Source organism: Myotis myotis, unplaced genomic scaffold (genome assembly GCF_014108235.1).
Source record: "Myotis myotis isolate mMyoMyo1 unplaced genomic scaffold, mMyoMyo1.p scaffold_m19_p_19, whole genome shotgun sequence".
Taxonomy (NCBI): Eukaryota; Metazoa; Chordata; class Mammalia; order Chiroptera; family Vespertilionidae; genus Myotis; species Myotis myotis.
Genome location: NW_023416323.1, coordinates 13,297,269 through 13,317,003, shown reverse-complemented (window position 1 = coordinate 13,317,003; position 19,735 = coordinate 13,297,269). Strand labels below are relative to the sequence as shown.

The following is a 19,735-nucleotide window of genomic DNA, read 5'->3' as shown; positions in this document are numbered from 1 at the left end:
GAGGACCCCTGCTCTAAGTCATTCCCTTCTCCCACCTCACCCTCCTTCCACAGCTACTCTCCCAGTTCAGGCCCTCATTATTTCTTGCCTAGCACAGTCCAGTTTGCAGCCATCTAGTAAATGCTATCTTCCCTAAACCAGGGACACTTAAGTGGTTTGCACTTCTCCTCCTCAACCAGAGGGAAAATAGCTTAAATCACCCTACTTAGGGAGACAGACAGAAATCCAAATAGTGCCATTTGCCAACCATACCCAAGGACAGATGAAGTTTAAAGAATAAATCTCATTTTGGCATATCAGCATAAAGCGGACGAATATTCTATTGAGAGCCTTCCCTAAATGCCCAACATTTAAAACCCCTCAAAACAGCTCCATGCTCCCCTCTTTCCTCACAGGCATGCATCTCCTAAATTCTAAAGGACCCCACAAAGCTTGTAACCAGGGCAGCAATGGGCAGTGGCAGTTCATCTGGAACAAACTCCCTGAACCTCTCTTCAAGGCTCCTTTTCTGTGACGTTTTAGTGAGTCAATGCAGTACAGCATAGGCTCATTTCCTCAGCCCTTCCTGCTTTCTTGTCCCCAGCTTTTTTTTTTTTTTTTTTTCAAATCCTCACCTGAGGATAGTTATTCCATTGATTTCCAGAGAGAGTGAGGGGGCTGGAGGGGGACAAGAAACATTGATAGGAGAGAGACCCATCCATTGGTTTCCTCCCCTCTCACCTCCCACCTCCCACCCTCCTCCCCATAGTACGAGCCCTTGACCTGAAATCCAACCCCAGGCTCTTTGGCGGTCGAGCTGACGCTCTAACCACTGAGCCACCAGCCTGGGTCCAGCTTTAATAAATGTCCTCTAAAATTCACCAGGGCTTGTTTGTGAATTTTCCCCACAAACTACTGGCTGGCCCTAGGCCGACCCGCTCAGGGCCAGGTCCCCTTTTGGGTAGCAGCACCAGGCCTGGGTTTGTAGCACACATTCCTGCTTTTGGTCCCGTGTCCCGAGTGAGGGCTGCGCAGCTCTCCTCCGATGCGGCTGTGACAGCCCTTGTCCCGAGAGAGTGGCCTGGTTGGGGACCGGGCTCTGGAGGCGGTGCTTGCTCGCGGCCGCACCACGCCTCTCCCGCAGGAAGGCGCCCGCGAAGGCTCAGCTGCCCGGTTCACAGAGAGCCGGCGGCTGCGGTTCGACCTAAGAGACACCGGCGTCCGTCCTCAGGCCTCCGGTCCGTCCTCAGACCACCCACGGGCGGTCCCAGGGGGTCCCGGAACGCCGGCCGGCGGGAACCCGGAGGCCGGAAACCATGAGCGGCGTCCTGCGCTCCGGATCAAGCAGCTGGCGGCGGGCGGCCACCTTGGTGCTGGCGGCGGGCTGGGCGCACCCAGGCCCCGGAGCCCCGGCGCTGCCGCCGCTGCCCAACGAGGGCTTCCGGCTGCTGCTGCTGCAGCGCTCCTCGCAGCAAGGCTTCATGCCCGGGGCGCACGTCTTCCCGGGCGGCGTGGTGGACGCGGCCGACGGCTCGGACGAATGGCTGCGCCTCTTCGCGCCGCACCACGGGCCGCCGCGCTTCGGCCTGGGCTCCCCGCCGCCCTCGCGCACCACCTTCCCGGTGCTGCCCGCCGCGGGGCCCGACACCGCCGCGGAGGACCGCGCGGGGCTGCCGGACGACGTGGCCTTCCGCATCTGCGCCATCCGCGAGACCTTCGAGGAGGCGGGCGTGCTGCTGCTGCGGCCCCGCGCCTCGCCGCCGCCCGCCGCGCCCGAGCCGGGCCGCGCCCTCCCGCCGCCCGCCGGCCTGGCCGCCTGGCGCGCCCGCGTCCGCCGCGACCCGCGCGACTTCCTGCGCCTGTGCGCGCACCTCGACTGCACCCCCGACATCTGGGCGCTGCACGACTGGAGCGTCTGGCTCACGCCCTTCTCGCGGCGCGGCGGCCGCCGCTTCGACACGACCTTCTTTCTGTGCTGCCTGCGTGACCCGCCGCCCGTCTACCCGGACTTGGAAGAGGTGGTGGGCAGCCAGGTAGGGCGTCCTCGCGGGACCCCGGCCGGAGGCCCAGACCCACCCAGAACCTCGGGATCAGGGCCGTACAGCCAGTAAGTGCCTGAGCGGGCGTGGGGCCCGGGCGGTCCTGCCCCAGCCCCGCCGCCAAGCCAGTCCTCCCCGCGGCTGCACAGCCCCAAGGCCCCCGCTCGCTCCCCACGCGGCCTCCCCAGCGGAGCCGCCTGTTAGGATCCAGGCTTCCTCCAAAGCACTTTACATGCATTAAGGCATTTCGCCTCCACAGCAGTTTAATTCCGTTTCCTTTTTAAAATGCATTGAGACTTGTTTTATAGCCACATACATGGCCTATTTTGGTGGATTGTATCCTTTGCACCTAAAAAGAATATTCTGCTGTTTGAAGGAGTGTTTGTAAAGATTGACAGGTTAGATTTCTCGATAGTGTCTTTTAGGTCTTCCGTATTTACTTGTTCCATCAAATACTGTACTGAGAGAGGAATGCTTAAATCTTCAACGAATGGTTGTCTTTTTTCAGTTCTATAAGGTTTTACTTAATGTATTTTAAGGCCCTTGTAAGGTGCTACATAGACATTTAGGACGTTAAAGCTTGATGGATGGACCCTTTGATTATTATGAAATATTATTCCTTATTCCTGGTAATATTCCTTGTTCTGAAATCTGAAATTTACTGTGTCTAATACTAATGTAGCCACTCTACCTTTGATTAGCAATCGCATTTTTGCATAGTATATCTTTTTCCATCCTCTACTTTTAACCTATCTGCATCTTTATATTTAAAGTATTCTTTCTTTCTTTTTTTAATCCTCACCCAAGGACATTTTAATTGCTTTTTAGAGAGAGGAAGGCAGCTAGAGAAACATCCATGTGAGAGAGAAACATCCTGCTCTCCTCCCAACTGGGACTACGTATGCAACCCAAAACGTATTATAAGTGCCCTCACTGGGAATCGAACCTGTGACTGGGATTGAGCCCACATCCTGGCATGTGCCCTACCTGGGAATTGAACCAGTGATCTTTTGGTACATGGGATGACATGCAACTGAATCATACTGGCCAACATGACAATTTTTGTCTTTTAGTTTCTTTTAATTGGAGTATTTAGATCATTTCTCTTTAATGTCATGAACAACAAGGTTAGATTCAATTCTACCATCTTTCTGTTAGTTTTTTTCTGTCCCATCTAGTCCTTGCACGGCCCCCCCCCCTCCCCCCCCCCCCCCCGCCCCGGCTTCTTTGGGATTATTTGAGCATTTTTTAGGACTGTTTTATCTCCATTATTGACTTATCCTATCTAATAAAAGACAAAAAGGGTAATTAACCATACCTCCGCTACGTTTCCCATGGGCTAATCAGGGCGATATGCAAATTAACTGCCAACAAAGATGGCAGCCGGCAGCCACGCAGCTGAAGCGAGCAGGAGGCTTGCTTGCTCCAGTGATGGAGGAAGCCAAGGGTTCCCCGCCTGCCGCGGCCCGGCTCTGAGCTCGAAAGCAACAATGTTTCAATTATAGAAGCTAAACAAACCCCAGATACCTGCTTTCAGCGGCCTCAGAGCTGGGAGTGCCAGTGATGGCAACAATGTTTCAATTATAGAAGGTAAATAAATCTCAGAATAAAAAAGAAAAAAAGGAGAGGCTGGGAGCTTCAGACACTGGCCAGCCTGAAAACGGCCCTCAGCCCCTCACCCAGACTGGCCAGGCACCCCAGTGGGGACCCCCACCCTGAAGGGGGTGTGACCAGCTGCAAACAGCCATCAGCCCCTCACCCAGGTTGTCCAGGCACCCCAGCGGGACTCCCACCCTGATCCGGGACACTCTTCAGGGCAAACCAGCTGGCCCCAACCCGTGCACCAGGCCTCTATCCTATATAGTAAAAGGGTAATATGCAAACTGACCCTAACAGCAGAAAGACTGGGAATGACTGGTCACTATGACACACACTGACCACCAGGGGGCAGACACTCAATGCATGAGCTGCCCTCTGGTGGTCAGTGCACTCCCACAGGGGGGAGCTCTGCTCAGCCACAAGCCAGGCTGATGGCTGCCAGTACAGCAGTGGTGGTGGGAGCCTCTCCTGCCTCCTCAGCAGCGCTAAGGATGTCCGACTGCAGCTTAGACCTGCTCCCCACTGGCAAGTGGACATCCCCCGAGGGCTGCCAGGCTGCCAGAGGGTTGTCTGATTGCCATCTTAGGCCCAATACCCCAGGGAGCAGGCCTAAGCCAGCAGGTGGTCATCCCCCAAGGGGTCCCAGACTGAGAGAGGGCACAGGCCGGGCTGAGGGACCCCCCCACCCCGAGTGCACAAATTTTTGTGCACCGGGCCTCTAGTTAACTATATCTCTTTGTGGTTGCTCTAGGGCAGTGGTCGGCAAACTCATTAGTCAACAGAGCCAGATATCAGCAGTACAACGATTGAAATTTCTTTTGAGAGCCAGATTTTTTAAACTTAAACTATATAGGTAGGTACATTGTTATTAACTTAATTAGGGTACTCCTAAGGCTTAGGAAGAGCCACACTCAAGGGGCCAAAGAGCCGCATGTGGCTCGCAAGTCGCAGTTTGCCGACCACTGCTTTAGGGTTTGCAATAGCATAAACTCTATATGGGAAGAGATCAACCAATGAACTTGTATGCACATGTGTATAACCGGATGACACAGACAGTGGGGTAGTGAGGGTTTGGGGTGGGGGGGAGGACAGGAGCAGACAGGAATGGGGGAAAAAGGAGGACCTCTGTAACACTTTCAACAAGAAAGGTTAAAAACCAACTCTATAATACACTGATTATTTTTGCTTTAAACTGTAAAAATGAGGAAAAGTATTCTATTTTTATCTGCATATATACCATTCTTAGCACCCTTTATTCCTTTGTGTAGAATTTTTTTTAGGAGACAAGCAATGAAGTTTTAAATTTTCCAATTACAGTTTATAGTCAGTATTATCCTTTGTGTAGAGTTGGATATCCATTTGGTGTCCTTCTGCCTAAAGAACTTCCTCTAATATGTCTTGTATTTCAGATCTTCTGACAATCCTCTAAATTTTATCTGAAACATACTTTATTTTTTATTTATTTACATATTTTTAAAAATATATTTTATTGATTTTTTACAGAGAGGAAGGGAGAGAGATAGTCAGAAACATTGATGAGAGAGAAACATCAATCAGCTGCCTCCTGCACACCTCCTACTGGGGATGTGCCCACAACCAAAGTACATGTCCTTGACCAGCATCGAACCTGGGACCTTTCAGTCCGCAGGCCAACGCTCTATCCACTGAGCCAAACTGGTTACGGCTGCCTTTGTTTTTTTTGAAAGCTATTTTGGCTATGTGAAGAATTCTAGGTTAACAGGTTTTGTTTTGTTTTCTGTCAGTGCTTAAAGATGTTGCATTGTATTTTCTGGTTAGCATAATTTTCTGATGAGAAGTCTGTTTTTAACTCTTATCTCTGTTCCTCTTTACATAGTTGTGTGTGTGTGTGTGTGTGTGTGTGTGTGTGTGTCTACTTTAAATATTTTCTCTTAATCATTGGTGTTCATCAATTTGATTATGATGTACATGGGTTTCTTGTTCTGTTATTTATATTTCTTCAAATATTTTTTACCTTCTGCTATTTTCTGGAACTCTAGTTACATGTATGTTGGACTACTTGATAATGTCTCATAGGTCACTCAGAACTTGTTCATGTTTTTCAACCTTTTTTCCTCTTCTTGCTTTATTTCGAAGAGATTCTATTGCTGTTTTTAAGTTCTCTCTCTCTGTTTTCTTATGTAGTGCCTATTCTGTAAATACCATCCAGTGTGTTTTTCATTTCAGATATTTTTCATCTCCAGAAGTTCTATATAGTTTCTTTAAAATATTTTCTATTTCTCTCTCATGTTCATATTTTCCTTTCCATCTCATTTATACAATGGTTTTAAGGTCCTTTTCTGCTAATTTCATTATCTCTGTAATATTTGGGGTCTAATTCTGTTGACAGATTTTTCCTCTAGTTATGGGTGGGTCTTGCAATTTTTGATTGCATGTTGGATATAGTGATTTTGAGTACTGGATTTTGTCATATTCCTTTAAGGATTGTTCAGGTTTTTTTGGCAGAAAGTTAAGCTCTTGCAAATTAACTTGATTCTTCTGAAGTTTGTTAATTTAAGTGGTCTTAGGGTAGGTCTGTGATAGTCTGATCTAGGGCTAATAGCTGCACTTGTAATGTGTCCCCTTTTGGGGTCTGCTGAATACCCGTATATTCAGTGAGATCTCTCCACAGGGGTTGGAGGGAATTTGAAATACTTCTGGCCCAAGGTGAGCCCTGGAATTGTTAGTCTTAAAGCTCTCAGGTATTGTCCTTTTCTTAGGAATAGTTTTCCAGTGTCATGTGGTTTCACTTTATGCATATGTAGATTACTGCTTAGTGAAGACTCAAGAGCTCCCTGTACTTATTTCTGGAGGTCTGCATTGTAGATCCCTCCTCTCAAGTACACTGCCTTCCAGATTCTCTCCTGCATTTGTCTTCCCAAACTCTGGTCTTTGTCTCTTCAGGTCAGTGAGAATCCTACACTCTGATTAGCCTCTCCCTCCTTGTGCTGTAGTCTGGGGAGTACCTTTAGGAAGGAAGCCTTGGGCACTCTTGGAACTTTACTGAGTTCACCTAATTTGTTTTTCTTTCCTCACTTACAATTCTGCATTCTTCAGTGTTCAAAACCGTGATTTTATAGATTTTGTCCACTAATCTATTTTTTACATTATGTTGGGGGAAGGTAATATAGCACTTGTGGCTGGAAGAGGAGGTTCCAATAAATAATTCTTAACCTGGTCTAGTCTAGTGGTTCTCAATAGGGGATTTGCCCTCCCCACACCCAGGTACATTTGTCAATGTCTGGAAACATTTTGGGTTGTCACAACTCAAGGACTTCTGCTGGCTTCTACTGGGTAGAGCCTAGGTATGCTATTCACCATCCTTTAGTGCACAGGACAGCCTCCCACAACAAAGAATTATCTGGTCTAAAGTGTCAATAGTGCCCTAACCGGTTTGGCTCAGTGGATAGAGCATTGGCCTGCGGACTGAAGGGTCCCAGGTTCGATTCCGAGCAAGGGCATGTACCTTGGATGCGGGCATATCCCCATTAGGGGGTGTGCAGGAGGCAGCTGATAGATGTTTCTCTCTCATCGATGTTTCAAACTCTCTATCCCTCTCCCTTTCTCTCTGTAAAAAGTCAATAAAAAATATTTTTAAAAAATAATAAAGTGTCAATAGTGCTGAGGTTTCAAAACCTAGTGGAAACATAGGTTTTGAGCAGTACTTTACTAGTAGCAAGTAACCAATAAATGGTAAGTTCTTTTAACCTATGGTTTGAACTAACCTGAACAGGTTGAATTAAGTGGGTTGATGCTTATTGGTTAACCCTTCATCTTGATTATTGTCACTGAACTCACATAGAACTGACAAAGCAGAATGCTTTGTAAATAACTTAAAGATTGGGCGGTCCTTTGAGGTCCAAGCTTGGTTTACAAAATGTAGCCAACTTCAGAATAATCTGGGGTGCTTGCTAAACAAAGATTTCTGGGCCCTACAGACTGAAGTTTTTTTTGTGTTTTTTTTTTTTTTTAATATATTCTTTATTGATTTCAGAGAGGAAGGAAGAGGGAGAGAGAGATAGAAACATCAATGATGAGAGAGAATCACTGATTGGCTGCCTCCTGCATGCCCCCCACTGGGGATTGAGCCTGCAACCCGGGCATGCCCTTGACCGGAATCGATCCTGGGACCCTTCAGTCCGCAGGCCGATGCTCTATCCACCAAGCCAAACAGGTAGGGCCAGACTGAAGTTTTAACAAGTTTCTTAGGGGATGTTTAAGCACGTACAAGCTTGTGAACCTTCGGCCTATGGTTATCCAAGGCAGAAATCAATTTCGACTCCCTGGGTTTGGGTGTGGGAATCAGTTTTCCCCAGTGTAAGTGGATATTTTGTAAACCAGTTAAAGACCTTTTGGGTTTATTCCATATTCATTGAATCAGCAGCTCTTTTTATCCAAATGTGTATGGAAGGAAGGCTTGGGAAGGAGGGTAAATCACAGCACTGAGACCACGTAAGTTAAATGGGCAAACTGGCTGGTTGATGACCTGCTATTATTATATTCCTGGGACTGTAGACTGAGTTACACTCTTGACCTTCCTTAAAGCTCCTGCTGCTCCTTACCTTTTACCCCCATTATGACATGTGGTACATATCATGTTCCATTTTGGTTTCTGGAGACCCCACAGGGCCTGAGAGAGCTTTGTCTTGTCACTACCACATCCTCAAGGCCTAGCCAAAGCACCTATTTACGGGAGAAACAAATGGGTAGTAAACTCTCAGTCTGCTGCCATGGCTTTACACTTCACAGTCTTCTATGACCGGACTGCTTTGCCTTCTCAGTATCACCTGCCCTTTATGCTGAATGACTGTCAACCCTTGGTGATCTATCCTGGTTTATTTACTAGTTTTCAGGGTCAGTATTCCAACAATCAACATCTTAAGGGGATCAACACAGCTTTCTTCATCAAACCTTTTCATGTTGTCTCAGAGTAATCTAGCAAGGCACATTAATGAATTAACTTTATATCTCCAACTAGACATTAGGTACTGATCTAACAATCTCAAATCTTGTATTGTTTATGGAGTGAACCTTAGGAAACCATACCTTTGTCTTCCACAGTGGTCATCTCCGTTAGAGGCAACTGAAAGTTTCATATCAAAAGAAATTTGGATGGCACCCCCACAGTTCTATGAAATAAGAAGACTTGAAAACTTTGCCTCTCTCTCTGACTTGCACAAGTTTTGTTTGGATCATGTATTAGAAGGGGTGGAAAGATGGATGCCGATCTTATTATTAACTGCTGATGGGCAGATCTCACTTTTACCAGGTAAAATCAGTGAAGCTTCAATGCTTTTGTTAGTATTCATATTTAATTCACTGGGCTATGTGGTTGTATTGCCCAACAGAGAGGACACGATTTACAGTCTGTTTTGTACACTACAGAAGTATTAATGAAATAAGATCAAAGTCTATAAAATATCCATAGTATTTATTATAATCCGAAGTTCAGAATAAGTTACTTTATATATACACATACACTTTTATGTAACTACTAGAGGCCCTATGCTCGAAATTTGTGCAAGAGTGGGCCTTCCTTTCCCCGGTTGCCAGCACTGGCTTCCCTCTGGCATCCGGGACCTTGGCTTCTCTCCGGCTGCCGGTAGGCACCCGGGACCCGGGGTCCCCTCACAGGCCCGGCTTCATCCGGAAGGTCGTCTGGAAGGACATCTGGTCTAATTAGCATATTATGCTTTTTTTAATTATAGATATTTCCTAGACATTGACAAAGTTCTTTCATATTTCACTTTTTTACATTTTAATTTTGATTTATGAGAACTTGTAAATTGTCATCTTATTTGAATTGGGGAGTTGGTTGGTGGTCAGTTGTTGGGTATGTATAAAATGGAGGGTTTCTGACAGTTTAGCATGGAGCTTTGTGACCTGCCTTATTTATGGCTACCTGTCTCAGTTCTCACAATAGTGATAATATTTGTTACTCATCCTATAGTGGGAGAATTTAGCAATGTTGATGTATAAATGATAATTTCTCTAATCTTAAAATTATTAGAGCATTCACATCGAGACACAAAAATATATATGGACAAGGCCAATATTAATATTGACTAAGGAATTGAGATACACTGATAAAATTAGGGTTATTTAACAACTATCTTAGTTCTAAGCACATGAAATAGATTAAAAAACTGAGTTATATGTCACTAATATATTGGAATGTTTATAAAATAACACTGAATTAAAATATTTTTCAGGAGATGAGCTGTACTTAGAAGACTCAAACTTCTTAGAAAACCTTTTGTCCACTGAAAAAAAGACTGAAGAAATCATGAAGGAAGGCAAGAAATTTCACCGAGTAGTGATCTACAGTCGCCATGTTTATAGTATCCATGTGACTGTTCAGTCAAAGTATAAACATGTTTATCCTAAGACCTATGTAATAAATAAGAGCCATTTGTAGTGCATTGTTTAAAGCTGGCCTACTTGAAGTTGTCCTAATAAATAATGGGCGATAAATAGACTTGCTTGGAACTTGAAGGAACTTTGTGCCTATAAAAGTTTTAGTACAGTGTTTTATATTTCAAGTGTATTATGGAGCTTTCTTGCTTATTTTGTCTAAACCTTACAGTGTCACGCAAGTATAAAGTATTAGTGATCTTTTTACTAAAATGAGAAAAAAAATTTCACAAGGGTTTCCACTTCTGTATTGTTTTATTATCAAAAGTTTAAATAAAATGTTCTACTGCCATTGTTTTTTAAATGTCCAGTGTATTAGCACTTTCTTTGATGTGCTTAGGAGATTGATCCATGAATTCCTTAGACAGTCTGCTAGAATTTAAGGGTGTCTGATACATGATGAACAATAGACTTAGAAAACCTTTTAGTGAAAATGTTGTTATTATTATTATTATTTTTAATATATTTTATTGATCTTTCACAGAGAGGAAGGGAGAGGGATAGAGAGTTAGAAACATTGATGAGAGAGAAACATCAAACATCCCCTACTGGGGATGTGCCCGCAACCAAGGTACATGCCCTTGACCGGAATTGAACCCGGGACCCTTCAGTCCACAGACCGACGCTCCATCCACTGAGCCAAACCGGTTAGGGCTATTATTATTATTATTTTTAAAAAATATATTTTTATTGATTTCAGAGAGGAAGGGAGAGGAAGAGAGAGAGAAACACCAATGATGAGAGAGAATCATTGATTGGCTGCCTCCTGCCCACCGCACACTGGGGATCAAGTCCTTGAATGGAATCGAACCCAGGACACTTCAGTCTGTAGGCCGACGCTCTATCCACTGAGCCAAACCAGCTAGGGCATCGTTATTTTTTTGTTATGTCTTTAGCTTGATGATAAAGATACAATTCTGTTGAACACCAAATGGCATTAAATTATTTATTAGGTTTACCAAATTGGAAATCTGTCTTAGTTAATATTTTAGAGAAATATGATGCCATGTCAAAAGCTGTAACTATTTTTATTCTGGAGTTCTAGTTAATGAAACAGAGGTTAGTGAGATGTAGAATTAGTCATCATTTAATGGTGTTTATTGATGACCAGAGGCCCGGTGCACAAAATTCGTGCATGGGGGCAGAGGAGGGGTGTCCTTCAGCCTGGCCTGCACCCTCTCCAATCCAGGACCCCTCCGGAGATGTCTGGCTGCCGGTTTCCCTCTCGCAATCCGGGACCGCTGGCTCCCAACCGCTCGCCTGCCTGATCGCCCCTAACCCCTCTGCCTACCTGCCTAATCACCCCTAACTGCCCTCCCCTGCTGGCCTGATCGCCCCTAACTGCCTCTGCCTCGGCCCCTGCCACTGTGGCTTTGTCTGGAAGGAAGGCAGGATGACTGGAAGATGTCCGGTTGACCCAGTCTAATTAGCATATTACCCTTTTATTAGTATAGAGATGTTTCTTTTCAGTACTTTTAATATGGGTAATTTTTTCTCTTCCTAAGGGGAATAATATTTATTGATTAAAGATGGGGAAGACCTAGCCGGTTTGGCTCAGTGGATAGAGCGTCAGCCTGTGGACTAAAGGGCCCCGGGTTCTATTCCAGTCAATTCTCGTCAAGAGCATGTACCTTGGTTGCAGGCTTCTCCCCAGCTCTGGGTCCTGGTCAGGGTGTTTGCAGGAGGCAACCAATTGATGTGTTTCTTTCACATCTATATTTTTCTCTGTCTTTCCCTCTCTCTTCCACTCTCTCTAAAAAGCATTGGAAAAATATCCTTGAGTGAGGATTCAAAAAAAAAAATATATATATATATGAAATGGCTCAGACACCAATTGCATTTGAGATTGTTGACTGTGTTAATGCATCATAAAACGGATTTAATTTTTTATGAAGTATCTTAATTTTCCTTCTTATAAAATAGAGGTATTGGTGAGTTAAGCTTATGCATACTATTTAATCCTGATTAGAAGAATATATCTAGATCTCAGCCGAGGACACGGCCTTTCAGGAGATGTTTGGCAGTGTCTGAAAACATTTTTAGTTGTCACAACTAAGAGTGACATGCTACTCCTATTACTGGTCTACCTCAGGTTGGCCTGTACTGTGTGGGTCGTGTAGGAAAGATTTCGCAACGCAAGTCCAAATGAGTCTGAGGATATGTCTATTAATGCTGGGGACAATGAAACAAAGAAAGAAGGTAAAGGTAGAAGAAACAACAGGGGAGAGCCTAGGGGGTGCTCCTGCCTTGGCTCTAGAAATGATATGGGAAAGAAGTGAGCGAAGGCAGGGATACTGTTAGCTCACCGGTCGCAGTGATAGAAATGAGCCTAAATAGGACTGCTTTAGCTCACTGGGAAGTCAGAGAAAAAGGGGGCCTTGGAGACAGGATCAGGGGGTGAGCCTGGGTCGAGCTGCCTACAGCTCCCCTGGCTGCAAGTCTTGTGGGGACCCCTAGAATTTAGAAAGAAATACAAAGTTCATGCCTGGGAAGGGGCATGGGCGTGCTCTAGAGCAGTGGGCGCCAACCTTTCGGACCTCACGGACCGCCAGTGGTCCGCAGACCACTGGTTAGCAACCGCTACTCTAGAGTGAGCCCGCGTTGAGTCTTTGTCTTGAGGGTTTTTTATCCTTTTTTTTCCTTCTGCAGGCAAGAATCTTAGGGGAGGGTTTCAGCAGCTTTCCAGGTGCATTTTTAATATGCATCAACATGAGTGTATAGGGGAGTTTTGGATTATTCTTTGGTCTCTTTTACTTTTATCTTAGGTCTGTCTGGCTTTAATTGGTTTTTTTGTTATTAGTCCCCAACTTCATCTGTCCTTGGGTTTAGCTGGTATAAATGGCATTAATTGGGTCTTCGTTCTCTGTTTTCCCAGGCCAGGTTGATTTAAACTATGTTGGGAGGAGGGTATAAACCATTTGCTCTTGAGTGTCCTTGTTCAGGGAAGATAAGGTCTTGCAATTCATAAGCTGGCTGTAAACTGCCCAGACGGGCCTTGTTTAATTTTCTTGTCTCAGTTTCCCCATTCTGCTTGCCCAGGGGTTTTCCTAGCTTCTTACTATCCCACTGCGCTCGCATCTCGTGGGGAGAGGACAAGGATGCAGTCACATATCCCACAATATGTAAGACAGCTGCTTACAGCAAAGAATTATCTGGCCAAGGTTGAGAAACTGATCTAGAAGAAAATCTGTTTTCTTCAATGAATGATCCAATATGTAAATTTTGAGGAACATGGCCACGGTTAGCGTTCCATCTGGCTTCTGAATCTATAAAAGTTTGTATTGACTTTTGGCTTTAGGCATAATATTCTTTTATTCTCATAGAAAATGGGATATTATATAGCTGGAAGAGACCTCAATGAATACTACAGTTTTGTTGATGACAAAACAGAAACGGATTCACATAGCTAGTGCCACAGCCAACAGTAGGACCTGGTTCATTGTCAAGCAAGTGACATCTATTGCCTGTCACCAAAAGCAGATATCTGAACACTTCTGCCCACTGCATCTTGGTAGTATAGTTGCCAAGGGAAGCACAACACAGCCAAGCATGGAAGGGAACAACACAAGAAGAGGCAGAGCAAGATCAGCTCTAATAGAGAGCATTGGTTCCCCCATGGCCGGCAGGTCCCATCCCTGCAGCCAACACAACACAGTTGGCCTGTGTGTATCCCTCTTGTGCTGCAGTAGAAGGACCTCATCACTTCCCCAGACAGGAGACAGACACAGTAGTGGGGTTGGCCAGGTGTCATATGATGTGCACACTTAAGCAGAAGAGCAAAGGACATACATTGATCTGACACAGGGAAAGGTTTCCTCACAAGGTGTCTAGTCTACCACAGGCTATGAGGACTCTCATCTGGTAAAGAAGTATTTCAGTTCGAGGGAAGGTCAAAAGACTGTGTGCAAACCCTAGCCAGTTTGGCTCAGTGGGTAGAGCATTGGTCCTTGGACTGAGGGAAGGGTCCTGGGTTTGATTGCGGTGAGCGGCACGTACCTCAGTTGCAGGCTGATCCCCAGAGGCAGCCAGTTGATGTGTCTCTCTCCTATTGATGTTTCTCTCCCTCTCTCTGTCTCTCCCCCACCCTTCCACTCTGTCTAAAAATCAATAGCCCTAGCCGGTTTGGCTCCATGGATAGAGCGTCAGCCTGCGGACTGTAGGGTCCTGGTTCGATTCCGGTCAAGGGCACATGCCTGGGTTGTGGCCTCAATCCCCAGTGGGGGGTGTGCAGAAGGGCAGCCGATCAATGATTCTCTCTCATCATTGATGTTTCTATCTCTCTCTCCCTTTCCCTTCCTCTCTGAAATCAATAAAAATAACTTTATCTTAAAAAACTAGTAAAATAAAAATCAATAGAAAAAAATATCCTCGGGTGAGGATTAACAATAACAACAAAAAAGACTGAATGCAAGACACTGGCTTGCCCAGCACTCCTAGCCTAACCCTTTGCTGGAGTTAGATGGCTCAGTGGGTGATTTTAGATGTAGTGAGAAAGTAGTAGGACTGGGTTTTCTTCATAAAGATCTATTGTTTTTAATCTTAATAAACCTTGTCTCCTCCCAAGAATTCCTTGTGGGAGACTGTCACATGACTTCCTACCTATGGTGCCATCCTGACTCCCCAGCCCAAAATAATAGGACTGCCCTCATGAAAAAGTTGCTTTAGAGCCCAGCTTGCTAGTGTTTGAAGCAGTTATCACGTGGTCTTCCTTATCTCGTATATTTAAGCTGTCTCAGCCTCAGAGACAGAAACAGAAAGCTGATTCCTCGTTCCTGTTCCTTCTAGTCACCTTCCTGCCCATGCTGGCGTCCCTACTTCATACCATCTTGTCCAGGGCAGAGCCAGGAAAACCTGTTTTCTATGATATAGTGCAATTTTTTGAAACTGCAGTTATAAACTCAGGAATAAATACTAAATCTTCATTGCTTTCCTTTTTTTTTTTTTTTTGCTGATGCTTTTGGATGACCTCCGTAATAATCCCAAACTGTGCAGGCATCAACATTGCAGGCTAACATGTCTTGTCTTCACAGCTCTTTGTTAATAAATATAAAACAAGAGCGTCCTATAAGGTAGCAGATATAATAATGACTCAAATATAAGGGGACTTACTCTCTTCTGAGAGCTGATTTGTGTTGGGGCGGGTGGGGGGCAGCCCTCACGTTTGAGCATATGTTACTTCATAGTTTCTTCTTTCTCCTCAAACCTCTGTATTTTTCAACCTCTCTGCAAATTTGACGGTTTTCCACTCCTCCTTGCTCCCCCTTAGCACTCCTCCTCAGGCCGCTTTAATTTCTTCTTTTCAAACTGACCTTTAGATGTCACAGTCCCTCGGAACTTGTTCTCAGACCCTCTTTTCCCCTTGGGTGGTGTAAGCAACTTCCAAGTCACATTATTTTCATAATGAAATTGTTTGCCCTCTGTTTTCTCTTTGTCTTTCTCACTGTTTGGAAATGGTGACAATTAGAGCAGCTACCCTGGACCTAGAGACAGAAGCCAGATGTTAAGGTGTATCTGCCTGCCAGACTTGGACTACTCATCTCTTGCTTGTTATGTGAAAGAAAATACACATCTATTTTACATAAACCACTACACAGGGGTGGGCAAAAGTAGGTTAATAACAATATTAACAATAATAACAATATTAAAAATAATGCAATAATAAATAAATAAGAATAAATGTTCGCATACTCACAACTGTAAACCTACTTTTTTTGTTTTTCTCTTTTATTTGTTAATCTTCACCCAAGGATATTTTTCCATTGATTTTTAGAGAGAGTGAAAGGGAAAGAGGGAGGGGGGTAGAAAGAGAGAGAGGAAAACATCGATGTGAGAGACACACATTGATTGGTTGCCTCCCACACATGCCCTGACCAGGGCCAGGGATCAAACCTGCAACCCAGGTATGTGCCCTTGACTGGGAATCGAACCCACCACCCTGTGGTGCATGGGTGGATGCTCTAACCACTTAGGCACACCAGCAAGGGCTGTAAACCTACTTTTTGCCCACCCTTGTATTTTTAGGTCTCTGTTAAAAAAGTTTTGCTTGTTCCCTAGGCTATAACTTTCCCTCCCTAAATTTCCCTCAGCACAGTCTTTGCTATATCAGAAACCTACCAGTTATTTAAGCTAAAAATCTTAAGTCATTCTTGATTCCTCTCTTTTCTTCATTCCTATATCCAGGTGACTAGCAAGTCCTGTTGATTCTGTTACCCACAATTAACTTGAATTTCCCATCTTCTGACCTCTGCACTATCATCTTAGTCTAGGGCCCATGGCCGGCAAACCGTGGCTCTTTGGCCCCTTCAGTGTGGCTCTTCCACAAAATACCACGTGCGGGCGTGCACGTACAGTGTGATTGAAACTTCGTGGCCCATGCGCAGAAGTGGGTATTTTGTGGAAGAGCCACACTGAAGGGGCCAAAGAGCCACATGTGGCTCGCAAGCCGCGGTTTGCCAAGCCGCAGTTTGCCGACCACTGGTCTAGGCCATAGTTATCTCTTAATAGCCAACTGTAATAGCTTCCAAGCAGGTCTCTCCATTTTCATTCTTTCCCTGTATTCACATATTGGGCTTGAAAAGTGACCTTGACATTGAAATGTAAGTCATGTCCTGTCTCTGCCCTCATTAAAAACAATGGCTTTTCTTCATATTTAAAAACTAATTTACTGTGGCCTATAAGGTCCCCCACCTGATCTCATCATTCACCCCTCTATGCGCCCATCAAAAGAGTCTTCTTTTCTTGTTTCTTGAGTACTCAAAGTTCTTTCCCACCTCACAATCTCCACATACAGTTGCCTTCAGACAAACCTGGATTTCTGAACTATTTTGTTCTTGTAGCCTCCAAAAAACAGCGGAGGATGGGGATCCAATATGCGAACTATGGCACGTCTAAAAGAAAATTATAAAACAAATAGAAGAAAAGCATTATTTAGAGAAGAAAATAAAGGTTTTTGAGTTGAAGAAAAATGTTGATCATCAGGTAAAAAGGTCCTGTTTTGGTGAAAGCAAAGCTAACAAAAATTGTCCAATGCCTGGATGACATTTTGAAATTCAAAGATAAAGAATACACAGATGGAGAACCCTGGCACCCACGCATGCCCTGCAGTCATGGAGATACCTGGGAGCCTGTGCAAGAAAGTCAAGCTGAGCAACAATGTGCAGAACTGGGGGATGCAGAGAGCAACCAATGTCACCTATCAAGCTCATGATGACAGCAGGAAAAAGAGAGGTCAGGTGATGGGGACCAGAGGTGGCTTACATGGTTGCCCAGTTTGGCTCACAAGCTTACCTGGAACAGGGAAGACCACAGTGATTATGGCTTTGGAGGAGTATTTGGTTTGCCCTGGTATTCCATGCTACGCTTTGTGACAACAATTGTCAAGGTCTCAGTAAAAATCTTGGCTGCAGTCCTGAAGACAGAGAGAAAATGTTCGGCACATTGCAGAAGTTGCTAAACTGAAGATGCAGGCTTAGTATGCATCACGAGTTTCATATTGCCTTATACTCAGGATGGCAACAATGCAAGGCAGATTCACGAGGGTGCACGTTTACCTTTCTCTGAAGTATCTGAATTGTTGTGAACAGAGGGATGTCAGAGGACTCTATAAAAAAGCACGGGCTGGAGAAATTAAAGGTTTCACTGGGATTGATTCTGAATATGAAAAACCAGAGGCCCCTGAATTGGTGCTGAAAACAGACTCCTGTGACGTAAATGACTGTGGCCAGCAAGGTGTGGACCTTCTGCAGGAACAGGATATTGTACCTGCAGATACCTCTTATGAAGTTAAATAACTGTATGTGCCAGAAAATAAAGTTCACTTGGCAAAAACAGATGCAGAAACATTACCAGCACTGAAAATTAATAACATGGATGTGCAATGGGTGCAGGTTTTGGCAGAAGGTTGGGCCACCCCACTGAATGGCTGTATGAGAGAGCAGGAGTACTTGCAGTGTCTTCATTTTGATTGTTTTCTTGATGGAGGTATCCTTAACTTGTCAGTGCCTATAATTCTGTCAGCTACTTATGAAGATGAATAGGGTGTGTGGCTGTATGGCATTTGCTCTGATATATGAGGGCTGCTGTGTGGCTATTCTCCACAATCCAGAATTTTTTGAACACAGGGAGGAGGAGCCTGACAGTGCTGAGCGACTTGCAAGAACCACCCCTACATCAAGATGGTTATGGGACAAGGAGATTGGCTGATTGGAGGAGCTCTTCAAGTCTTGGACTGAATTTATTGGAGTGATGGTCTTTTTTTTGTAATTTATTAAATTTATTGGGGTGACATTGGTCAACATGAGCATATAGGTTTCAGGTGTGGGTTTCTATGTTGTAAGACCTGTATATTTTGTGGAATGATGGTCTTGATCAATATTGTTTTATTCCTCCTGAGCTAAAGCAAAAGTGTAAAGATATGAATACTGATGCTGTCTTTGCATTTTAATTATGTAACCCAGTGCACAATGGACATGCTTTATTAATGCAGGACACCCATAAACAACTTCTAGAGAGGGGCTACCAGCACCCTCTTGGTTGGTGGACGAAGGATGACGATGTTCCTTTGATGTGGCAAATGAAGCAGCATGCTGCAGTGCTGGGGGAAGGCGTCCTGAATCCCGAAACAATGGAGGTGGCCATCTTCCCATCTCCCATGATGCCTGCTGGAACCACTGAGGTCCAGTGGCACTGCAGAGCGTGGGTGGTGGCAGGAGCCAATTTCTACATTGCTGGAGGAAACCCCGCTGGCACGCTTCATCCAGAAATGGGGAAGGACCCGCACTAGCCAACTCACAGCGCCTAAGTGTTGACAATGTCCCCTGGCCTAATTACTTTGGAAATAGTCCCCCCCCCCCTTTTTTTTAAGTATATTTTTATTGATTTCAGAGAGGAAGGGAGAGGGAGAGAGAGATAGAAACATCAATGATGAGAGAGAATCATTGATCGGCTGCCTCCTGCACGCCCCCTACTGGGGATTGAGCCCACAATCTGCTCTTGACCAGATTTGAACCCTTCAGTCCGCAGGCCAACACTCTATCCACTGAGCCAAACTGGCTAGGGCAAAATAGTTCCCTTTTGAGTTGCAGCTTACAACAAAAAACAGAAGTGTATGGACTAACATGACGCTGAACACCATGAAGACTTTGAATTTATTTCAGGAACGTGAATGTGCAACCTTGCTCGAGATGGCCAGAAATCTCTTGAAGGTTTCATGGCTCCTGAGGCCTGGACTGTGCTGCTAGAGAAAGCTTAAGGTGCTAACCAGCCCCTCCTTTGACACTTCACTGAGTAACCAGAGGGGACCACATAGTTACTGTCGGCATTTCTTTGTGGTGGGTCTGTCTGGACGCTGTTCCTAAAAACAGACCATTTTATTTAACTCGAATCCATTTTCTTCTGCCTTATGAGTTCTGTTTTGAACTAGTGTAACACACTGCTAGTTTTAATGTATCTTTTTCACTTATTTTTTTTAGTCCTCACCTGAGGATATTTTTTTCCCATTGATTTTTGTTGTTAATATTTACCCAAGGATATTTTTCCATTGATTTTTAGAGAGAGTGGAAGGGAGGGGGAGAGACACAGAGAGAGAAACATACATGTGAGAGAGAGACATTGATTGGTTGCTTCTCTCACTCATGCCAACCAGGCCAGGGATTGAGCCCGCAAATGAGGTATGTGTCCTTGACTGG

At 44.9% G+C, this 19,735-nt stretch overlaps 1 protein-coding gene and 1 pseudogene across 1 annotated transcript; both read left to right on the top strand.

The window, feature by feature from the left end:
* Positions 1–1,053: 1,053 nt before the first annotated feature.
* NUDT19 (nudix hydrolase 19) lies at positions 1,054–10,353 on the top strand. The gene is made up of 3 exons (XM_036346157.1): positions 1,054–2,012; positions 8,697–8,904; positions 9,848–10,353. The coding sequence occupies exons 1-3, from the start codon at positions 1,296–1,298 to the stop codon at positions 10,051–10,053; spliced, it is 1,131 nt and encodes a 376-aa protein (XP_036202050.1). The 5' UTR covers positions 1,054–1,295; the 3' UTR covers positions 10,054–10,353.
* A 6,077-nt stretch (positions 10,354–16,430) lies between these two features.
* On the top strand, positions 16,431–19,525 carry LOC118674852 (annotated as a pseudogene).
* Positions 19,526–19,735: the final 210 nt, after the last annotated feature.

Excerpts from the sequence above, each read along its gene's own strand:
- NUDT19 (XM_036346157.1), top strand. The coding sequence starts at position 1,296 with ATGAGCGGCGTCCTGCGCTCCGGATCAAGCAGCTGGCGGCGGGCGGCC. Across the intron at positions 2,013-8,696 it reads AAGAGGTGGTGGGCAGCCAG|TGGTCATCTCCGTTAGAGGC; the intron begins GTAGGGCGTCCT and ends TGTCTTCCACAG. Across the intron at positions 8,905-9,847 it reads GCAGATCTCACTTTTACCAG|GAGATGAGCTGTACTTAGAA; the intron begins GTAAAATCAGTG and ends AATATTTTTCAG.